This window comes from Solea senegalensis, linkage group LG8 (genome assembly GCF_019176455.1).
Source record: "Solea senegalensis isolate Sse05_10M linkage group LG8, IFAPA_SoseM_1, whole genome shotgun sequence".
Classification (NCBI taxonomy): domain Eukaryota; kingdom Metazoa; phylum Chordata; class Actinopteri; order Pleuronectiformes; family Soleidae; genus Solea; species Solea senegalensis.
The window spans coordinates 1614908-1638223 of record NC_058028.1 but is presented as its reverse complement, the minus strand read 5'-3'; the positions used below and the strand labels follow the sequence as shown (position 1 = coordinate 1638223).

At 43.7% G+C, this 23316-nt stretch overlaps 2 protein-coding genes across 2 annotated transcripts; one reads left to right on the top strand and one right to left on the bottom strand.

Moving 5' to 3' along the window:
• Positions 1–109: 109 nt before the first annotated feature.
• On the bottom strand, positions 110–13605 carry sgpp2 (sphingosine-1-phosphate phosphatase 2; the record flags this gene model as incomplete). The annotated part of the gene is made up of 5 exons (XM_044032262.1): positions 110–1372; positions 2819–2908; positions 5108–5287; positions 10746–10907; positions 13333–13605. Coding segments are annotated over 5 exons (1254 nt in total), but the record flags the coding sequence as incomplete, so codon positions are not given.
• A 3298-nt stretch (positions 13606–16903) lies between these two features.
• Positions 16904–22026, top strand: LOC122773259 (E3 ubiquitin-protein ligase RNF182). The gene has a single exon (XM_044031781.1). The coding sequence runs from the start codon at positions 17255–17257 to the stop codon at positions 18068–18070; it is 816 nt and encodes a 271-aa protein (XP_043887716.1). The 5' UTR covers positions 16904–17254; the 3' UTR covers positions 18071–22026.
• The last annotated feature ends 1290 nt before the right edge of the window (positions 22027–23316 follow it).

Genomic DNA, 23316 nt, shown 5'->3' with positions numbered 1-23316 from the left:
GGTTTTTAATCAGACTGCTACGAGCTTGCGTAAGACGTGAGAATCAGCCTCACGATGTTCAGTGAGAAAGTTGTTAAAGTCTTAAAGACACAAATCAAATACAGAGAGGTGAGTCATAGAAAGGCTTTTATTTGTTTTGGGCTCAGTTACAGGTCAGTCCTGTGAATCATTCCCAGTGAGAACAACAAAAAAAGAACCTGCTAAACATTAAAAGGATAGTTCATGATAATTCAGGATTTCTGAAGATGCTGCGTTCCATTTCTCATCGGAATTTCTGAGGTCATGAGAGCAAACGCACATATTTCACCGCCGGTGTGGTTTTTGTTTCACAGTAAACAAAGTACACAAAGTACTGTTGAATTGTTATCTGTGCGACGTGTTTGTGCTAACGATGGCTAGCCCAGGATACATGACGTCACTTCAGAGTTGAGATGTAAATGGACGCAGCGACGGGAACTGACCAGCGCAACAAAACACGACCAAAGCAAACCGACATCTACTTACATCTATGATCTTAAGAGTGTGTTTGCTGCTGGAAGTGAACTTTGTAAACCGCTCACCGTGTAATCAGCGATTACACACCACGGCACACAGTTGATGATCATTGTGTTGGACAGGCAGCTAAAAACGCTGATCTTCTCTCTGGACTTTGGTGCAGGAGAGTGAGCGACTTACAAACTTCAGTTTCCAGTCAGAACACAGTGAGCATCGGTGAGGATTTTGTGAAGAAGCCTCGTTCGTCGTGTTTAAACTCATACAAACACACTTCATGATTACATTCAAAATAAATACGATAAGATCCTAGCAACTTAGCGTTACGAGGTCATAGCAGCCCCAACAGCATGAACAATCTATTGACCAATATAGTATTTACAAGTCCTACTGATGTGTATGTAGCAAACTTATAAGGAACTTCAATTTCTCTCCTCCTCCTGGCGCTCTCGTCACCCTTTGGCACCCTGTACCATGAATATAACACCTGCAAACTGAGCGCTTTCACTATCTGTCGAGTCCCAATTAAAGCTGCGACTCCCAACAGGAAGCGGGCCACGCCCACTGCCAGAGCGTGGACCGTTAGTGTTGGCAGAGGAACAGGTAACAGGTTCCCCTGAGGCTCAAACGTTTGTCCCAGCTGCTCATTCACCCAGTAACCCACAAAACATCCGGCTCCTGCACCTAGAATGGTGGTAGTGTCTCCCCGTGTGGTGCTGTAGTGGTCCAGCTCTGGGTATGTGTAGCTGAGGAAGAGGGGCAGTACCAACGCCACCACGGGGGAAATGTTGCTGGTGAGCTGAAAGCGGTCAAAGGTTTCCCAGTAAGGATACGTGAGGAGCATGAGGACACCCGAGATTAACGCGCCACAGATCACGTCCTGAGAGAAGGGACAGAAGGACAGTGTTTTTTTAATCAAGGACACGTCGTTCTAATAATGTCCACTAAATATAATGCTGCCACCAGTGGTGTGTCAAGGGACTTTGGGGGCTCGAGGCGTAAACCATAGCAAGGGGTGTCAAACGCAATCACAAAGGATTCTGGAATTTAATGAAATAAAGAAACAAATTTGTCATATCAAGACATATTAGTGATTTTTCCCAGGAAAATGTTAGATTTACCCGTGGAATATTCTCAGAACGGTTAAATATCAACATCAGACTACTGTTTCAATTCACAAACTGTGGGCCATGACGGTATCTTTGATCCTGAATGTGGGCCCCGGCACTCTTAAGGTTGGGAACATCATTTGGAGTCAAAGGAATGATTTCTCATTGAAATGAGTAGAATAGTCTCACCCGAGTTCCTCTGCTGTATTTCAGTAGAACGGCACATAAAGGCCTGTAGTCACGTGTTTCTTAGTGAATAATTAGCTGTACTCAAATTTTAAAAGACCTATAAAGGGAGGGGCTAAGACCCCTTACACACCCCCCCCCTTTGGTTCCAGACAGACGTGTCAGTGGAGGAGCAGGAAAGACACATATGTGGTGTTCACATAATAGTTGTTGCTGTAGACAAATATACTGTAATTAGCCTTACACAGGGACCTTTGTCAACTTTGGACCCAGGGGAGTTGCCTGCTGTTCCTCCCAGGTTGCAACACTCCTGGTGTCGAGCAGCTGTGAGTTCAGATAAACTAGATCAATGGAAAATGTGAGGCTGACTCCAGCGATACTCAAGGGACGGACACAAACTCAGAGCTGTGCTGAGACTTTACGGCGGGGACAAAGAAAAACTCTGTTTGCTTCGTCGTCTCATTGTCACACAGATTTATTCACCAAGAAATGGACATTTGTGTTGCTGTGTAAATCACTTAACACAGGAGTTCTTGATCGACTGCTGCCTCCATCAGTAAATTCAAAAGAGTTATTTTTAGTGCTGTCAAACATTCAAACATTTAATCACGATTAATCGCATTAATGTCATAGTTAACTCGTGATTAATCGCACGTTTGTATCTATTCTAAATGTCCCTTGATTTCTTTGTGTCCCATTATTTCTTATCAATATAGAAAAGTGGATCTGCTTTCTTTGTGCAGATGTTTTTTTTTATTAAGACAATATCTCTGTCACCTGCATATTGTGACTTATTGCTCTTATTGTGATAATAATAATAACAATAATAAGAGAGGCTGTGTATCAGCCTGCAGTGTGTGAATAAAGTGCAACGAGCTAATCTGAGCTAAAGGAGCTAGCGGTCTTCGGAGGTGTCCTGACTACGGTTCAGGGGTCTGAGCGTGGTTGGTTGGTAACACTGCAGACATCATGACTTGGAATGATCCAGGCTGCGTGTGTGTGTGTGTGTGTGTGTGCGGAGACTCTCTCACCAACACTGAGTGCATGCCAGTGTAGATCCGGCTCAGACACACCAACGATGACAGTGTCGCCGCCATCAGCAGACCCACCTCGAACTGAAACTGGGTCAGAAAAACACAGTCAGTTTCCACGTTACTTCCTTTCACAGTGATGGAGTTTAAAACCACTGAATGTAAGTCGTCCTATTACAGGAGAATATCGCGTTGTGACGATGATGAGAGATGAATGACAATATTTTGATAACTTGCTTCACTGGAGACGCTCGAATCAAACACACCACATCCCAGAGTGCATCTCCGTCTTTGTGCAACATACAAATTCAAACCTTCCAGTGACAGCAGCGCGTTCTTTAGCCGAGAGACTCCAGAGCAGAGTGTCACAAAGCCAGACTGTTTCCCTCCAGTGAGTCTGCAGTGACATGAAGATGTCAGTGGATTTACAGTGAACTCTGACAGGTGACAGGTGACAGGTGACAGGTGACAGGTCACTGGGCCGTTTCATTTTTTCTGCATCTTTCATAGAAACTTGTTCAAGAGTCATGTGACGTCTTATTTACTAGGATTATTGTTATTTGTCTTTAACCTACTGTGACGGTCAAGTGTCTCCTGATCAGATCACAAAGATCAAACTCATGCTGTCATCTGTCACATGCTCGTCAGATTCTTAACATTCCTCAGTGCCTTAGTCTCAGACTGAGCCGTGATCTTTAGTCAAAGCAGACGTGTAACTCCCTCTTTGCCTTCTTTTATTCCCCTACTGTCTCCATCCTCTCTCCCCTCCCTCCTTTACCTATGGCGGCAGGTCTCCCCCCCCCCCTTCATTTCAATAACAGTGAGAAGAGAGGCCTTGTGTATTCATTCACCTCCTCCGCCCGCCCCTCCTCTCCTCTCTCCTCCCCTCTCTCCTCCCCTCTGTCTTTTCCTGTCCTTTGCAGCTGGAAGTCTATTCACTGGTAGTTCATGAAGAGAGTTTTTTTTCTTTTTTATGAATGACCACAAAGGATGCCAGGGACAGGAGGAAAGGGTGGGGGGGGGTCATGCTGTGATTGACTGTCATGACCTCTGACCTGCTCTGAGAACAGGGCGAGTGGCCCCGGGGCCTCGTGTCACAGCCTGCGAATCATTTACAGCCGCGCGCTCTTTTCATTGGGTGGAATCTTTGAGGAATTCCAGACTCTACTGTAAACGGACGTCTCACGGTTTTTCTCTGACCTTGAGAGAAGCAGAGTTTAAACGCGACGTGATGTGACAGCTGTCGAGACCATAAACTGGTGCATTCATTACAAACGCCGCCTTTGATTGAGCCGCTGAGCGTTTTATTGACTCACTGACTCACAGGAAGAGCAGCGACGTGGACTGACAGTCATTAACAGCACATCCACTGACGGTGACTGATGGCGACTGCTGGCCACGCCCCTCCCCACCCACTGTCCAGCAGCTCAGTCGAGGCTCGGTGATGGACGGCGGAGCCACTCCCCTCACTCTCCCACTGTGAGAGCCTCACACTTCACCTCACTCAAGTCCACTCCACTGACAGAAGCTTCTTCATGAACAGTGACTAACTCAACACGTGCTTTTTAATGTTATTATTATTATTATTATTATTAATCATTTACAGGCAGTTCTTCACATTAATGAGCAGCAAAAACAGTGAATATTACACTGATACCAGGTCTGTGTAACACAATCCAGTCCAACAGCAACAAAACCAAAGAACAAATATTTGAACACATAAATGGTTCAGTTGTCAAATTAACAGTTATTTCATTATTTATAATCATTATTTAACCCAGTTCCTAAAATGGCCGTGTTCCATGTTACTGCGTTCTCGACCCTTCGCCACAGTGACTGTGATTGTATCAGCTGAACTAGTGTTATATACACATACATTACCCATTTAAGCTACACAGTTTCTGACGTATTTCACCTAAAAAGGTAAAAAAAGAACATTTAATTAACAAAATTAATGTTTTTTTTAGGAAAAATCCTGGATTCCGAACACACCAGAGTTTCCGTTGATGCCGATGAAAACCCACTGGCGCTGCATTTAGACGCTCAGAGCAAGTCAGAGCGGGTTAGGATAAATATGCTGCTTAGGTTTAGTGGACATTCACTGTGACTGAGGGTCTAAACGTGCCGTGCAGTGAGTCTGTTACAGACACACAAGGATAACCTGTGGGTCTGTAAGGTGAGGCCGAGGGACGTGACAGAACAGCCGTATAAGACGCTCTGTCCTGGTCTCTGATTGGCTGAGGCATCTCGGTGTGAACAGCGTTGCTGTCACCGCTGACTGATGCTCACCTGTATCCTGGATGGAGCGCTGAGTAAAAAGGTGAAGAAAATGGCAGTGGCACCCATGGCGTGTGTCGAGGGAAGGCCGTACTCTGCGTCAACGCGCGTCTCCAGCTTCACCACAGGGGGAGACAGAGGGCGGGGCAGCTTCAGCATGTCCTTCGTTACCTGGCCGATATACATCACGATCTAGAAGAGAGGTCACAGTACATGTGTGTTACAAGCACGTCCCAATTATTCTTATTTTATTATTCTAGAGTTCAAGTATAACCTTAACAATATGTTCACATCTCAACTGCAAACGACTGTTTGTGTCACTTTGTAACCTCTCACTCTCCTGCACCAAAGTCCAACTTCACATCTACACACACACACACTGGCATGGACGCTCTGTGACAGCTGCAGGTACGCCTTCACTTCACAGTGTCATTGGGATACAAATAAAAAGGAAATGAGTGCAGTGTGCTGACAAGAAGAACGGCAATTTGATTCAGGGGAAGCCAATAATACAATAATGAGGAGATTCAATTAAATCCCCGTTTAGGCTGGGCTCTAAAATCAATCACTGTCGTAGATAAATAAATAAATAAATAAATAAATAAATAACAAACAAAGGAACAAACAAAGTGCACAGAACCATATGAAGAGTCATGCACAGTGGAATAAAGTGCAGATGTTGTAACAGAATCTATTATGAGAATCTGTTAGTTGAAGAAGGCAGGATCTGCTGACACGGTGTCTTTAGAGGGGCGGAGCGAGGCGAGGAGGACTCCTGACGTAATGACAGTCAGTGCAAGGTGTGTGTGTGTGTGTGTGTGTGTGTGTGTGTGTGTGTGTGTGTGTGTGTGCGCTGTATAGGTAGTGCAGTGTGTGCTGCTTCTTCTCTTTCACGAGCTCCCCAGTGGCCGTCGGAGCTTCAGTGTTATTTAAAGCTCTGCCTTGTATATTTAATGAAAGGCTGTCTCAGTGCGGAGCAGTGAGACAGTGCAAAGACAGGGAAGCAGGACACTGGTGTGTGTTTAAGGAACAGAATAGAGAGGCTGTTATTACCATCTCCACTGGCACTATAATCACAAAGATGCCTGTTACCATGGTAAATGAGATATAAGAGCACATCCACCAGAAATATGTGAACATCACTATCGTTCCAAAACCATCGCACTGCAACCTTTTAGTGCCATTATAATTGAATAAGACAATGATCACTGATGCATCTTCTTCTTTGAAATCAGATATTTAATGATCTATTGTTAAATAATCATGTCTAATTACTTCCATTCGCTCTTAATAAAACAAATGGAACAACATGTTTCTGAGGAAAGTGGGAAAACAACAACAGTGAAACTCGAACAACAACATTCATTTTCCCATGAAACATGATAAGTTAGTTCTTTAAAGTTCAATGTTGTTATGTGAGGGACGGACTCAGACACTCACACTCAGTGACAAAATCACGTTAAACAGCCTGAATTTGCCTTGTAATATTTGATTAGGGCTTGATTGGACCGTTGTTAAGCACAGTGCTATATAAACAAGCTTTATTGTTATTATTATTACTGATATCACGTAAAGATGACATGGATTGTATTGATTAAGTGGCTAAAATCTGTTTTTCTTTGTGTTTTCAGTGAGAGCGAGCGTCCATGTCTCAGGGGAAGCGTTCAGTGCGGTCAGAACCTCCACTTTAAACTCCTAAATACTTGTCATCATGCTAAACTAAGATTACAAACGATTACAAGCTTATGAGCCACAACTCTGAGTTGAAGACAGGTCAACACACACTAATAATGAATCATTATTCATTATTATTCATTAATAATGAATAATGATTAATAATGAATAATTATTACCCTCCTCAGTATATTGTTTTGTTACGTTATCTGGGATTCCGTCATTAGCCTGATTGAAACTTTAATGCTCAGCACCAATTTGCTATAACAATATTAATAATCCTTGCGGTTTCAATAACTAATGATTGTATAATTAGTTATTGTTGTCATTACCAAGTGAATATGTGCAACATCTTTCTTTCTTTCTTTGCTATTGTTCTTTCTTGCTTTTCAAAATCAATATAACAGATGTTTTCTTCTGTTTTTTTAAAGTCAGCTGAGAGTCATTTAGCAGAATGACTGTCCACATACTTTTGGGTTAGAGTGAACAAAGACTGCATTAAATTAAATTAAATTCAATTCAATTCAATTAAATTACACCAGGAGACGAGAGAATAGAGAACGAGAACTGCCTCACTTTTCCCACAAGCCAAATCTTTCTTCTCGTTTTCCGATCACGTTTGAATGTAAACATTACTATTACAATATTTGCATCTTCCTACACTTTACACACACACACACACACACGCACACACGCACGCACACGCACACGCAATAACTGAAACCAAGAAGACAATAAACAGAGGACAATGACATCCCCATTTAGCCGAGTCTATTTATACAAAAAGCCCTGCAGTGTACACTCCATCCACTGTCTCCACACCATGAATATGCCCACCAGCTTGACTGATATGACCCCCGTCCTCGTCCTCGTCCTCGTCCTCGTCCCCTCCTCCTGCTCCATCAACACAAACATCATATTCAGCTGTCTCTAGTAAAGACATCACGCCAGTGTTTCACTGGCGTCTTTGTCAAGTTCTTCAAAGGACTGACCCAGGGACAGTCTGGTCACATTCAGAGAAGAGTTGAAGACAGGTCAACACTCACACACACACACACACACGCTGTACAGCTGTCTCAGTGAGGACACTCCCCGGCCACTTATCCTCCATCTTACAATTATCCTCCATCACTGGACAAAACTCAAAAAAAGTTGTGCAACTTCAACAATTGATGCTTTGGCAAACGGCAGCATTTTAATGTCAGAAATGAAATAAAGCACCTGTCCCATAAACATGTGTGTGATCAGAAATCACACGCTGTAATATTTAAGTTAGAAACATTTCAAACTGCATCTGTCTGTGATATCAACAGCGACTACGACACATTCTAGTGTAATAAAGTAATAAAATAATATAAATAATCTAAAACCATTTAAAACTACAGAACATTTAAAACAGTCTCCAAACCATGAGAACCATGAGACACTGAGAACCATGAGACACGGAGAACCATGAGACACTGAGAACCATGAGACACGGAGAACCATGAGAGAACCATGAGACACTGAGAACCATGAGACAGGAGAACCATGAGACACTGAGTAGATGAGACACTGAGAACCATGAGACACTGAGAACCATGAGACAGGAGGAGAACCATGAGACACTGAGAACCCACTGAGACACTGAGAACCATGAGACACTACTGAGGAGAACCATGAGACACGAGAACCACTCATGAGACAGGAGAACCATGAGACACTGAGAACCATGAGACACCTAGAGACACGAGAACCGTGAGACACTGAGAAGAGACACGGAGTGTGAACCGAGACACGGAGAACCATGAGACACTGAGAACAATGAGACACGAGAATGAGACACGGAGAACCGTGAGACACTGAGAACCATGAGACACTGAGAACCATGAGACACTGAGAACCATGAGACACGGACATTTGATCCATGAAAACATGTCATCAGGGACACAAAGAAGAAGATTATTTTAGCCACTTAATAAAAAGCTCAGCTGCAGTGAAAACGACACCCTTGCTCTCTCTTATCCAGCGTTTTATGACTGAAGCTGTAAGATTTTCACTCTCTCACACAAAAAGTCCAAAATCTCAGTCTTTTTTTAGTGAACGTGTGGAAAAAGAAGACTACAGTCCTTGTGATAACACACATGATAGAGCTCCCGTAACTGACGTCGGTAACCACGGTAACGTCTTCTATCAGGAAACAAGTAGAGCTGAAACAATCCATCCATTATTTATCTATCTATCTATTTTAAACTATTTTGATAATCGATGAATTGGTTCAAAGCTTTTTTCATGATTAAAAACAAGATTTGTGATTGTTTCAGCTTCTTAAATGTGAGTATTTTCTTCATTTCTTTGCGCCGCAGAACAAAGAAATCATTAAAAGTTAATCATTTTGGTTTGTGGACAAAACGAGACATTTGAGAACATCATCATTTCCAGGTCAACATTTTTTAAGGTTTTCTCAGATTTTATGGAGAAAATAATCGACTGATTAATCGATTATGAAAATAATCGCTAGTTGCAGCTCTAGAAACAACGCATGTCGGCGTGAGTCTCCTCCCACCATCCAAACATGTATGAAGTCTAACCCGACGTAAACACATCACACTGTGAGTGTGTGTGTGTGTGTGTGTGTGTGTGTGTGAGTGTGTGAGAGTGTCCAGGTATTACTTATGTTGTGGGGACCTAAACCTGTTTACACAGTCACATTATGGGGACTTGTCTTCCTTGTGGGGACAAAAAGCAAGTCCCCATAACATAAATTACTACATTTTAAGGTGAAGGTATGTTTTAAGGTTAGGCTGAGATTGAGATTAGGGTTAGGGTTAGGGTTAGGATTAGGATTAGGCCAGTAGTAATTGTGGTTAGGGTTAGAGTAAGTCTCAAGGAAATGAATGTAAGTCAATGCAATGTCCCCTCATGTCATGAATGTCGAACATGTGTGTGTGTGTGTGTGTGTGTGTGTGTGTGTGTGTCTGTGTGTGCCCTCCATAAAGCTTTGATAAATCCAAAAAGAAAAAGCTGTGAGAGGTTTGAAGTGCAGGGCGATGAAGACCCCGAGGGCTGACGGTCCAGAGAAAGACAGAGAGAACGCTCAGAGAGTTGATGAGGTCTATAAAACCCTGCAGACTCGGGGGGGGAGGAGAACTCAGAGGGAAGCTGGTAATGTGTAACTGGAGGGAGGACACTGAGCGTGTTTAGCAGGCGAGGTGGGGACACACGAGCATGTGTGTGTGTTGCCGTTTGTGTGTGTATTTCAAAGGGGTTCACACAGGGGGCCCTGGTGCAGCCGGGTCGCCACAAGAAGGGGATCTCTCCCCCCCGAGGGGGTCGAGCCAGGGGTTCAGACGCAGGGCAGCCACCGAGCGCTCGGGGCAGAGACGCAAAAGGCCACAAAAACACACTCTGCACGGCCCTGAGTGTGTGTCTGTGGCTCCTGCTGACATCACGGGTGCTGTGTTTTCAGGATTCTGTCAGCGCTCACATCAGAAGCACTCGTCTACCACTCATGTGTCCTTAATGTGTGGCCTCAAACCATGTCAGGGACCCGTGGTCAGGCTGGACCTGGTCAGTGACCTCCCCTCCGCCTGATGGGTGAGGATATATGGGCATGATCATGGTGTCAGGGACGGGACACGTGAGGGGGGAGTGGCGGGGATGAAAGGGAGGTTGAAAGGTGAAGAGAGGGAAATGGAACAGAGAGGTGGCTTTGTTACACACACACACACACACACACACAGCGTTGTTATTTACATGTCTGAACCTGCAAGGGTTTATATAGTGTATATATTATATATTGTTAGTTCTCACAGATGTGAGTGTGTTTGTGAATCTTTGTTATTTAAGTCTGACCCGGGCTTCACCATTCCACACCACACTGGACCGTACCATGATGGAAACACAGCACATGACTTTGAGACGGTGACCGGTTCACACACACACACACACACACACACACACACACACACACACACAGAGACTGCCTGTAGCTTACAGTCCAGATGCTGACGAGGCGTCGGCACAGGAACGGGTCCAGGTTCCAGTGAATGCAGGGCAGAAAGGTGATGTAGAAGATTTCATGACCCAGGCCTGACGACAAGAGGAAGAGAACGTGCAGCAGCCGGTTCCTCACCTCGTACTGAGGTCTGCTGCAGCCCTGCACACAGGAAACGACACAGGACAGAAGACAGTCGCTCAGTTCATGACACATGCAACAGAAAACAAGTGTGGATGTGCCGAGTCGAGCCGTGCTGTAGTGGACACGGCGCCGTTAGTCTGCCGCTCACTCCCCGAGGCTAAGAGCCAAAGAGGCAAAGAGGCAAAGAGGCAAAGAGGCAACGAGGCACACTGCAGAGGGCAAACACACACTGACTTCTTCTTCCTTTACAAACGTATAATTAACAAAACTACTCTCTGCAGTTAACAGATGACCTGCCGTCACTGCTGTGTGGGCGTGTCAGTCGTCCACGTCCACGTCCACCGTCCATCACAAGCCCGAGGGACGGTGTTTGAATTCTTTGGGCCGATACAACACACAAGAATGTAAACATCCAGCTGAAGCCATGCAGATGAGGATCTACGTCACACGGTGGAGCAGAGACGCCCAGACAAACCAGAAAAGCCAGTCAGGTTTGTGAAGTGTGCGAGGCATCGTCTCCAAGTTAAATGTTATTCATTATTCCTGCAAAACATTTGACAAACTCTTTGTTCACGTTGTTTTTATTAGCACTTCATTAGCCACATAGCCGAGGCCTGCTACATGGTGAGGACGGTTCACTTACAAAATCCATTCAACTCATGTCAGTGTTTAGGGCACGTATGTACCGCTCGTGACGTAACGTGCATACTAACGACAAATGTAAGGTAAGTATGGAGTAGAAATGGGCCTTAAGCTTTGCACCAGCAACCATTGAAGTATTTGTTGTTATCATTTCTGTTTTTAATTCAGTACGAGGCGAGAGAAGACACAGGAGGAGGCTCAGAGTTAGAAGATGTGCCCGCAGCATCGTTTTGTGACGTTCACAAACGAACTGAATGTATTGAACGGCTCTTTGTGAGTCGCAGTTGAGAGCTGTTCTTTTTTTAAATCGCTGTCATGCACACAAGGACAGTTGAGGAGTCTTTATTATTATATTATATTATATTTATATATTTTTAGTTTAGTATAGTTTAGCGTGGAAGTTCATTGTAGCCGGCTCAGTTTGTTATCGTTTATTCTTTTATTTTATTCAAATGAAAAGCATGTTAAAATGCAGCAATGTCTCCTCTCTATGACTTTGATTTAACATTGTTACAATGATGTTTGTAATCAAGCCTCTGAATGTAAAGAATATGTGAACACCTGTAAATCTGCTGTATGATAAAGATATGAACTGAACCTCAGAAGTAAGTCCTGTACCTCTGACATGTTCTTTTCACCATCTTTTACTTCAGAGTGTCACAAACACCTGAGGTTTGTTCTTCAAGTGTCTCCATGCTTACAAATCTGCAGAAAACCACTGAGTTTATTATACCACTTATTTACTTCTGCTCTATTTGCACGACATTAGAATCATTTAATTGAATCGCTTCAATTCAAATTGAATTGCTGTCCCCTCGTGTCTCCTGTCCCCTCGTGTCTGCTGTCCCCTTGTGACTGCCTGCCCCTCGTGTCTCCTGTCCCCTTGTGTCTGCTTGTCCCCTTGTGTCTGCTTTCGTCCTGTGTCTACTGTCCCCCGTGTCTGCTCGTCCTTGTGTCAGCTTCGTCCCCTCGTGTCTCCTGTCCCCTTGTGTCTCTCGTCCTCGTGTCTGCTGTCCCCTCGTGTCTCCTGTCCCCTTGTGTCTGCTCTTCCCCTCGTGTCTCCTGTCCCTTGTGTCTGCTCTTCCCCTCGTGTCTCCTGTCCCCTCGTGTCTACTGTCCCCTGTGTCTGCTGTCCCCTTGTGACTGCTGCCCCCTCGTGTCTCCTGTCCCCTTGTGTCTGCTGTCCCCTCGTCTGTGACTTTTCTCTCTGTCCTTTATTCTTTTGTTGGAATGAAAACACAGCAGTGACGTCATGTGTCTGTGTCTCAGACCAGGAAGTGATGATGTGATGAACAGTGATCTAAATGTTGACCAGCTGTGTGTGTGTGTGTGTGTGTGTGTGTGTGTGCGTGTGTGTGTGTGTGTGTGTGTGTGTGCTGTAACACATCAGCATGTTTATGTTCCCGTCAGCCTTGAGTTGCTAGAGTTGTGGATGTTGACTAAGATGAATAAGATTCCAAGAGCCTCATCACTGGGCCCTGTGGTCACTATAGAGCCTCATCACGGGGCCCTGTGGTCACTATAGAGCCTCATCACGGGGCCCTGTGGTCACTATAGAGCCTCATCACGGGGCCCTGTGGTCACTATAGAGCCTCACCTTTGTTACAACTACTTAAAAATACCATGGAAACATTAATGAATTATAAATGTTTTTAAAAATGTGTGAACCCTGGTTATAACCAGGTGTTATAAGCATTGACTGATCTTTTACAAACACAGTCCTTTCATTTCTTCTTATTTGTCATCAAATATCTACTTAGTAAACAATCAGTGCAGGTTTCTTCTTTCTCTTTACACTTACACCATCGACACATCCTCTGTCCTTGTCTCTGTAGTTTGAATTGTTGTCCTGCTCCTGCTGCTGCTCCTGCTGCTGCTGCTGCTGATGGCTGTGGTTGTGTCTTCTTTCCTGAAGTCGCCCACGTGCAGGTTTGTCGCTGTGGTCCGCGGGGGTGCGCGTGCTCGCTCGGCTGTAATGCGCGGCTTCCACGAGGAAAAGTCCGCATCGTCTCTGGAACCGGGCCACGGGCTCCGGGCCGTTGAGGTACGTGAACAGCTCCAGTGTGTCCGGTAGAAATCACACTCACACACACACACACACACACAGGCAGACAGACAGGTCTGTCGCGGGTGCGGCTCCAGCACGCTCTCTGCAGGTACACGCAGGGGGCGGAGCGTAGTAAGGCTTTTGTCCGACCTTTATTCTGGGATGTCACAGGTGCTCAGGCTCATAAACTACACAGTTTATTACACGTGGGGAAGATTTACACCCAGAAATAATAACAAAGTAAAGACACATGACGTGTATATGACGTCACAGAAAATAACCACAATAATATGAAAACTGTCATTATTAGTGCTGTCAGGTATTAACAGAGTCAGTTTTTTTATCGCGAGATTTATTAATTGAGAGTTAACTATGACATTATTGCGATTAATCTAGATTAAATATTTGAATCGTTTGACAGCACTAGTACAAGGATGGATTACAGATTACTGCCAGGGGCCCAAGATCTCAGAGAGCTCAGGGGCCCGTAAGCCCAAACCTCTGTGCTACTATCCCAATATCTTCACTACAATGTTATTATAGTATTTATATATATATAAAATGTTATTCATCCCAATATTTCAATGGTTATTACTTATGTGATATATCTCAATATCACCCCTGATAGGGGCCCCTTTTGGCCAAATAACACAAACATTATTGAACTAAGGGCCCCTTAGGCTATGTTGCCTAAATCAACTGACGGAGGTGACTTTATGTGTAATCTCTAATCCCGCCCCTCAATCATATTATTTTCATGATTATTTTTATTAGCCAGGTGTCGTGTGACAAAAAGCACATTTAACTCGTGAGAGGAGGAGAAACTGAGAGACATGTTTTATACTAATTGATAATTAAAATAACTGTTATTGTTGCAGCCATAAACTGGACTGAACTCCTCTAGCATGTAAACAGATGGAGCCTGTGACGCGTGGTCAGTGTGGCCTTGCATACATGTACAGTACAGTATGTGTGTGTGTGTGTGTGTGTGTGTGTGTACATACATTATATAATATTTGCCACCCACAGCTTTCATTTGTTAAAATACATTCCATTTTTATTTAGCTGAAAATCCAGTAAAGAACCTCAGTGGTCTAAACTGGAATGATATAGAAAGATTCCCTCATTACAGTAAAGACATTTAATGTAAAATAAAGGTGGTCGTTTGAGACCTCTGCTCTCAACAATCATCAGGGGACTTCACAGGGTCTGCATCGGTAACATGTTTAGTTATTTTCCCTTGAATTATTTCTTTATCTCTGATCATTGACCTTCCAGACCAAGACCCAGTAAACCTGGCTATAATATAATACAATATAATATAATATAATATAATATAGTATGATTTAACCCTTTAAGCCCCAAACCTATTTGTTAGGTCAAATAACAACCTGTGAACATCATCTCTGCAAAGTTTGACTTTGATCAAGTGAAGCAGAACAAAATTAGAGAGATTTTAGTGCAGAAATGACAGACGAGGACTCATTTGGCCCATTTTGTTAACGTCTGTACCATTTGTATTTAAACCATGTATTAAACTACTTTATTCACTTTTATATAATGTTCAATAAAATAATTGATGGCATTGTTTCAAACTTCCTGCAGACTTTAATATGTTTTTCATTCCAAAAACAAACATCAGATGGCTTCATTGAGCCGTGTCACTCTCAGCGAGGGAACGGTCTACATGAATGGACGACATCTCATTGGCTTCCTCACAGCCAATAGAATTTTGATTGACAGCGTTGTTAGCCAATGAGAAGCAACAGAGGGCGCGGACGTGACTGCTGCCTTAGGATAGGGTAGAGACGCCCGGACTGTTTTGAATGTAACACAGGAAGTCAGTCTAACCGGAGAGCTCTGTTAATGCTGAAAGACATCAAAGGTAACAGAGATGTTCCACTTTCTGTGTCTGTGTTCTCTGGCTTTCATCTCTGTAATGCTTTGTCATACACTGTTGGAAACAACAGCTGAGTCTCAGCTTTCATTTGAGCCGTAGGTTGTGTGTTTTTTTTATATGTAGTTATTCATTTAGGTGTCATTTGAGCTGTTTGTCACATTTAAAATAGGTTTTTACAGCCTTGTAGCACAGATTTCGCTATTTAATTTGATTCCCAGCTTCAAAATTAAATTTTTTTCGCGAACCTTGTCGAAAATAGGCTGCACAGACGGTCAGTGTCACCCAATTTGGGGACCTTCTGGTTTAATGGGATAATATAATATAATATGATATAATGATATATTAGGTTATGTCATTCAGACAAGACATTCTTACAATGAATGACATGTCTCAACATTATCATGTCCTCCACTTTAACGGCCATTTCTGACTGTTTTGTAAACCAGTCACTTCCTACAGCAACTTCCACAGAGAAAATCTGTATTTTTACATCACAGGAGCCCAAATGTGTTATTTCACCGGGTATTCTGACAGAACTAGTAAGACAAACGAGGCAGCAGTACACCACCGTCAGCTGAAAACGCAGGAGTGAGCGGTTTAAAGTGTGTGTAAAAATAAGGTTCTGAACAGGAGAACCTCACTTGTTTCCTTGAAAAGTGAAACATGAAAACAAGTACATTTTCTGTGCAAACAGAAAGTCACTAACAAACCCAGCAAATCAAATCTTATGACCCTTAAAGCAACGAATTTGATGATAAGGGAGATCAAAGTGAACACATTTAGTTTGAGACTTATGATTGAAATCATATGACCGTGTTATGCTTCTGTAGAAATCCTGTGATTCCACTTAAACTTGTTAATGATTTATAAAAAAATGACAGCAATGACTCGATTCCTCCCATGTCCCCTTTTCCTACGTTTAGTTTGAGCTTTTCCACATAGGTTTAAAAACAAAACTGTAATTGTAATTCTGGGAAAGAGCACCTTAAAATGGCTGTTAATGATTCAAGATATAATTTGGGGATTATCAATGTTCATTTAAAGGTTAGGATCATGCATGTAGTTGTGCTGGGTGTGGTTAAGGTCAGGGGCAAGGGCAAGTATTATGTCCTCATAAAGTGTCCTCACTGTGACTACTCTACCACAGTCCCATATGTGACATTCACTTGTTCTCATCAGAACCCTAAAGAGCTTGTGAATGCATTATGTCTGAGTGTCCTCACTAAGATATAAAAACACATCGGTGTGTGTGTGTGATTTTTCTGGTACAGGCTACATTGTGTGAGTTCACGCGCACTTTGTTATTGTTACAGGAAACACTGTAGTGAATTGGCCAAATTAGCGCATCCTTTGTCTGACATCATGATCCGTGTACGTCACTGCTGCTGCTGCTGCTGCTGCTGCTGCACACACCCAGAGCACTGACACAACAACATCACTGTGTGTGTGTGTGTGTGTTCAGTGGGATGCTGTGGATGGATGAATCCTCGGAGCGGAGTCACCACCATTACATCATCTTTATTCCCATTCAGCCTCAACGGGAGAGCACCACTTGTTTTTACAGGGGATCAAAGAGGAGCAGAAGCAGAAGCAGCAGCAGAAGCAGCAGCAGCAGAAGCAGTGTCTGCTCTTCATACATGATGAAGACACATGAGCAGCAGCTTCAGTAGCAGCAGCAGAAGCAGCAGCAGCAGCAGAGTCAATGAGGAGGGGCAGAGGAGAGGAGACGTGCACCGTCATCAGCATCTGTCCCTTTGTGCTCACCGGAGAATGTGAATGGCGCGAGATGACATGGCAGAGGTAGACCTGGCATCACACGGAGCAGCGGCGGAACCCCCGGGCGGCGGCGGCGGCGGAGGAGGAGGAGGAGGAGGGGGAGAGGCCTGCACCTCTGCGTTCCCCTACGAGGAGTACGAATGCAAAATCTGCTACAATTACTTCGACCTTGACCGCCGGGCCCCCAAGATCCTCGAGTGTCTGCACACGTTCTGCGAGGAGTGTCTGAACACGCTGCACCTCCGGGAGGAGCGGCCATGGCGCATCAGCTGCCCCGTCTGCCGCCACCGGACTCCGGTGCCGGACTACCGGGTGCAGAACCTGCCCAACAACACCAAGGTGACGGAGGATTTCCCGCTCTACATCGACTCGGACCCGCTGCCCCAGGACGCTCTGCCGCCCTACCCTCCACCGCTGCACCCGGCCCTCATCGCCCTGCGCCGGGAGGAGGCGTCGGGGACGCCCAGCGCGAGCCAGGCGACGCCGTCCACCACCGTGTCCACGGCCACGACACTCTCCCAGGACTCGGTGCGCTACGACAGCTGCCAGAGCTGCAAGCGCGTGGCTCTGACCACCGGCTGCGTGTGCGTAATCTTCTCCTTCCTGTCCATGCTGGTGCTGCTCTTCATGGGCCTGATCTTTGTGCACAGTCACAGCATTCCTCCATCACCGGCGGGACCCATTTGTCTGTCTGTGGCCAGCATCCTGGCCATGTTCTCGGTGGTGGTCACGTGGCTCATCTGCTGGCTCAAATACAGACCAGACCATGAGACGGGTCGCTCCACCGCCACCACTAACTCCAGGAGAAACGCCTGACAGACAGACAGACAGACAGACAGGCAGACAGGCTGTGATGGACCTGTTGTTGTTGCTGGGGGAGTGTGATCATGTGATCATGTACATATACTGACAGCTGATTCTCCTGCTCCCTTTACTTTTCTATAGGAAGAAATTCTCACCCCAAAAATGGCCTTTAATCAGTAAAGCAAACACACGAAGGCCTTCATGTTGTTGTTGTTGTTGAGCCGACGTGACCCTTAACTCATCTTTAAAGGTCCAGTGTGTAACAGGTCAGAACTGCGTTTAATCTGCAGAATGTGAAAATGGTGTCACATTAAAAAGAGTCTGATTTTCGTAGAATCAGAAAAAGCCTTTTTTCTGAGCGTCAGGCAGGCGTCGGTCGTCCTTATGCCGCCATGTTTCTACAGAAGCCCAAACGGACAAACCCGGCAGACTGTATGTTTTGAAGCAGAAGCTTACGACGCTAGCACTGGGAATCTTTATTTACCTCGCGATTTAAATCCATTACGATTTTAAAACTGCATCTTAATACAAATTTCCCTGGAAATCTAAATCCTTTGCGATGAAAATAACAACATAGTTTGTGATGAGCTTCATGTTTTCTCAGTTCTGTGGACCATTCGTCATTTGTTCATCCTCCAGCTCCAGGTGCTAACGTGACATGTTGCTGCTCATGTGTCTTCGTTTGTTTCACACAGTGAAGGCTTTTGTGCAGCTCGCTCATTCACTCTGTATTCACTCTGTATTCACTCTGTATTCACTCTGTATTCACTCTGTACTCTGTAGAAGCCAAACAACATTTTACACTTCAGTGATAGCTCTCGCTCAGCTATCTTTGCTAAAGCTAACGAGGCGGCACATGCATGAACACCACGTGATCAGATCCAGTTTATTGACACAAAAGTTGGGCTCGACCAAACACAGTGTTAAAGCGGTGAATTTTCCTTCATCTCTTTTTCAGATTATGGCTGTATCATTATTATTATCATTGTTATTATTATTATTATCATTATTATTATCATTATTATGAACTCATAATCGTTTAAGAGAGAATCTGGATGTGTTGAAAATAGACTCTCACTGCCAATACTTGCTATCTTACACAAATCAAAGTAAATAATAATAATAACACAGTACTCAGGATGCATGATATTATCGGCACAATATCGTTATTGGCCGATATTGGCCTGATAAACCTGAATATCTGTATGGGTTGTTGGCCCAAACACTCCTGATATATCGAATATCGGCAAAAAGTCCAATATTGTGCATCCTTACTGTCCTTAAAGAGCCTGGTATCAGCCTCAATGCTCTTGTTGCTGACCACGCTAAAGCTTGTGTCCTTCCCTGAGTGGAGTCCTCCGTGCGTTGCAGTTTTCAGTCTCACCACTAGACGTCACTGATTCTTACACACTGGACCTTGAAAAGGATAGTTCTTTAGGAGGGAAGTATAAGGTACTCATGCAGAGTCGTACTCTGGGTTTCCATGAGCGTGTTTTAATGCAAACTTTTGATTTGATTGATTTGTTTTTGGATAAAAACAACAAAACAGGAAACTCTTCTTGAAATATCTGAAAGTTTTTGCTGTAGCAGGTGGAAAAGTTAGTATAGATAAAAGTTGAATGTGAATAAGTGCAATGAAAACGTCACTTTAGCTTTTGCATTTCACTGCAATGGCAGGAGAAAGAAAATGAAGGTGTGGACTGATGAGAAAACCACGGCATTCTTCCTCTACAATGATACATCATGATAGTCCTTTATTATTGTCCTTTAGTCTCAAGGTTCATTTACAGTATATGTCATCAGGTTGAGCTCCTGCTGCTTATTTCACTGATTCATGAGGTAACTTTTAGTTTGTTGTCCAGTTTGCAGAAGGACACAAGAATGATTCAACATGAGAGAAACAGCAGAGAAAACATTTGTCGCTGTATGTTTGGTTTGAAAGTATCTGCCACATGATAACACAGTGTTAGAATATGTTCTGACTTTATTGTGTCAGGAAAGAGCATGGTTTCTAACACACGTAAATATCCTTCATTTAACATTAAATGCCAAAGAAATAAAGCAGGTATTATCTGAATTGAAAGGTAATAATAAGTGTGGTTTATGATCATGTAAAACAGATCATAAACAAACAAGAAAACAACCTTAACAGCTGAGAAACAAGTCTGTTTATCAGGATATAAACTTAAATAGATATATTTAAAATTCATAACGCCCAGCCTTACAGAAAGCAGTATATCATGGTCAGATGTTTCCTATATTGTGGTAACAATCAGAATGTTAGTGATTTGAATCCTTTGACATGGACCCGTTCTCATCAGAACCATTTTTGTTCCACGCTGAACGCTGACTCAGCACGAGTACCTCATACACCGCCCACTTTAAAAACCCTCAACTGCCTCTTTGATTTTGCAGCGTCGGTCGTAAGATGTGTCTGTTCTGATGACTGAATGTGAAGCGCTGATCCCCGCCCGCCCTGTTCTGCTCAATGATATGCATATACTGTACTATGCCAGTCACTGTATGATAACTCTCCACTTATATCTCAGCAAAACACTTTGGTATTTGTACAGATTCACTTCTTTTCAGTGAGTTTTCAGGCAATGATCCTAGTTTTCTTTCCTCAAGTGTTGCTGAGAGGAACTGCATATTCCTAATCCGTCCTAATCCTTGCGCTTTTACCTTCAGAATGGCACCGTTGTTGTGACAATGAAAACTGCATCTCTACCAGGCAAAAGGACACAAATGGATGAAAAAGCTTGTTGTGTTGTTCAGCGCATGTTCTACCACTGAAGGACAGTGTTTGTGTTCGTGGAAGAGACTCCTGTGTGTCTCCTGACTCCTGCGCCTCAACAACGAAGCAAACATGAGCAAAAAAAGGTCATGAGCGGGCCTCCCACCACGAGGTGTAGGCAGGGATTTCCTCCTCTTGTCCCGTTAATCTAAGAGGGTTTCCAATGCAGAGCACCTTGTTCTTCTTAATCAAAATGTCTTTCTTTAATATTTCAAAGGCAAACATCTACTTTAAAACCACTTCCAGGTTTCACAAGTGAGAATTCATGTGTTCTAATGTAGGACTGAACCATTCGATTGCCTTCTAATAGAAATCACACATTTGAAACAGCGGGTAGCTGCAATTTAAATGTTACGGATTTGATGTTTCACTATTGCTTAGTGCTCCATCACCTTTTCAATTTATTACAGAAACCTCACAATAAGCCGTTTTCTCCTAATGGTTCGGTCTGTTTATGATAAGTTTGGGAACTTAAGGAGTGTTGACAAAGACAGAACTTTACTTTTCTGTGTCGACCACAGTCAAAACCTTAATTAGCACAAAGCAAATGCTAAGTTAAACTAATCCAGAACTTTACATGTTTTCTCAGAGTAAAGTTGATCCAAACAACAACAAAAAGTATTAACGTCAGATTACAATCAACAAAGAGCCTACAGTGAGTTGTCTTCTTGTCGTTATTGTCGGGTGTTGGTAAAACATGTATGGAGTCTTTACCATTATTCTTCCGTGTGAGACCTTTGTCGTGGTCACTCATTGCTGACTGATATGTTCTGGTCCGTGGAGCGTGCCGAGTGTTTGGAGTGTTTGGAGTGTTTGGAGCGTGTGGATTGCACACTTCCTGCCCTCAGACCTTCCTGATGACTTTAGTGCAGAATGATCTGGACACCAACGTGGTCCCAGACGAGCGCTTTTTTCAATCTTCTCCTCCCCAACTCTGTGATGATGCACTTTCCTCCCCCTTTATTTGTCACAAATAACTGGGGGGTAAACCTTTGACAAACATAAGCTTATATTGTATTTATTTCCGAGGACCTAGAACATGTCGTGGGTTTTTATGAGATTTTGTGGTTTGTGTTTGTCGAAGTACCAAATGTATTTGCACAGGGAAACTGTCCCTTTATGTGCTGTTTTACAAACATCAATTACATTTCTGTAATAAAGAAAAACACAAGGACGTCAGTGTACTGTCATCTGATCTCCATAGTTACAGTGAAGCTGCTCTCAACGCCTTGATCTGATTATGTCCAAGTGACACACGTATCATCTTGCTGTGCATCAAATATGCCCCCTGCTGGAGGACAAAGGATGCTACATGTTGTAGGATTTTATGTTATTTTTGTGTTCAATGCTCCTAAGACACAAAATAACAATAATTAACAGATGCAATTAATTATCTTTATAAGTCAGTTTCTAAATATACACCTGGCAAATACAGTCTGTTATAATGAAGTTTCCTTTAATATAGCACAACTCAAGTTGTGGGAAATCAGCACAAATTGAATTACAATAGATTCTTTACATACTATAAACAGGGCAGTAAAACAAAAAGTTATTTCTATTTTACCTTCATCCAATTTACACATCAGACACAATCTGTGTTCTTCTGGATTAGCATTAAATCCACGTGTCCACGGGAAACTGTGCACATAAAGATCTTTGTCTCTTATGTAAACAGGTCACATGATATATATCAACCGTCCACTTTTCTTTATACCTGTAAGAAACTATTGTTTCTAATCTCTTTAGTATCACACAAAGTAATCTGCTCTGAAATATAAAAAAGAAACCCTTCATTGAGCCGCGTGGCGGCATAGTGGTTAGCACTGTTGCCTTGCAGCAAAAAAGATCTGGGTTCGCGACCTGGCCTGTCTGTGTGGAGTTTGCATGTTGTCCCTGTGTGTGTGTGTGTGTGTGTGTGTGTGTGTGTGTGTGTGTGTGTGTGTGTGTGTGCGTGTGTGTGTGCGTGTGTGTGTGTGTGTGTGTGTGTGTGTGTGTGTGTGTGTGTGCGTGTGTGTGCGCGTGTGTGTGTGCGTGCGTGTGTGTGTGTGTGTGTGTGTGTGTGTGTGTGTGCGTGTGCGTGTGCGTGTGCGTGTGTGTGTGTGCGTGTGTGTGTGTGTGTGTGTGTGTGTGTGTGTGTGTGTGCGTGTGTGTGTGCGTGTGTGTGTGTGTGTGTGTGTGTGTGTGTGTGCGTGTGTGTGTGTGTGTGTGTGTGTGCTCTAACTTGCCTGTAGGTGTGAATGTGAGAGTGAACGGTCGTTGTTTGTTTGCCCTGTGATGGACTGCCTGACCTGACCCCACCCTGACGCCCTGTATGTCAGCTGGGATCGACCCTCATGTGTGTGGTAGAAGGAAAATAAGGATTTATACAGTGTACATACACCACTTTATACAGTATGATTTTTAAATGTCAGTCTGGTTGCATTTGTCATGTAGGTGCAGTTAAGTAAACGTCCGGTGGCTAAAG

Bases quoted from the DNA above. Each gene is read 5' to 3' on its own strand.
- LOC122773259 (XM_044031781.1), top strand. From the start codon at position 17,255: ATGGCGCGAGATGACATGGCAGAGGTAGACCTGGCATCACACGGAGCA.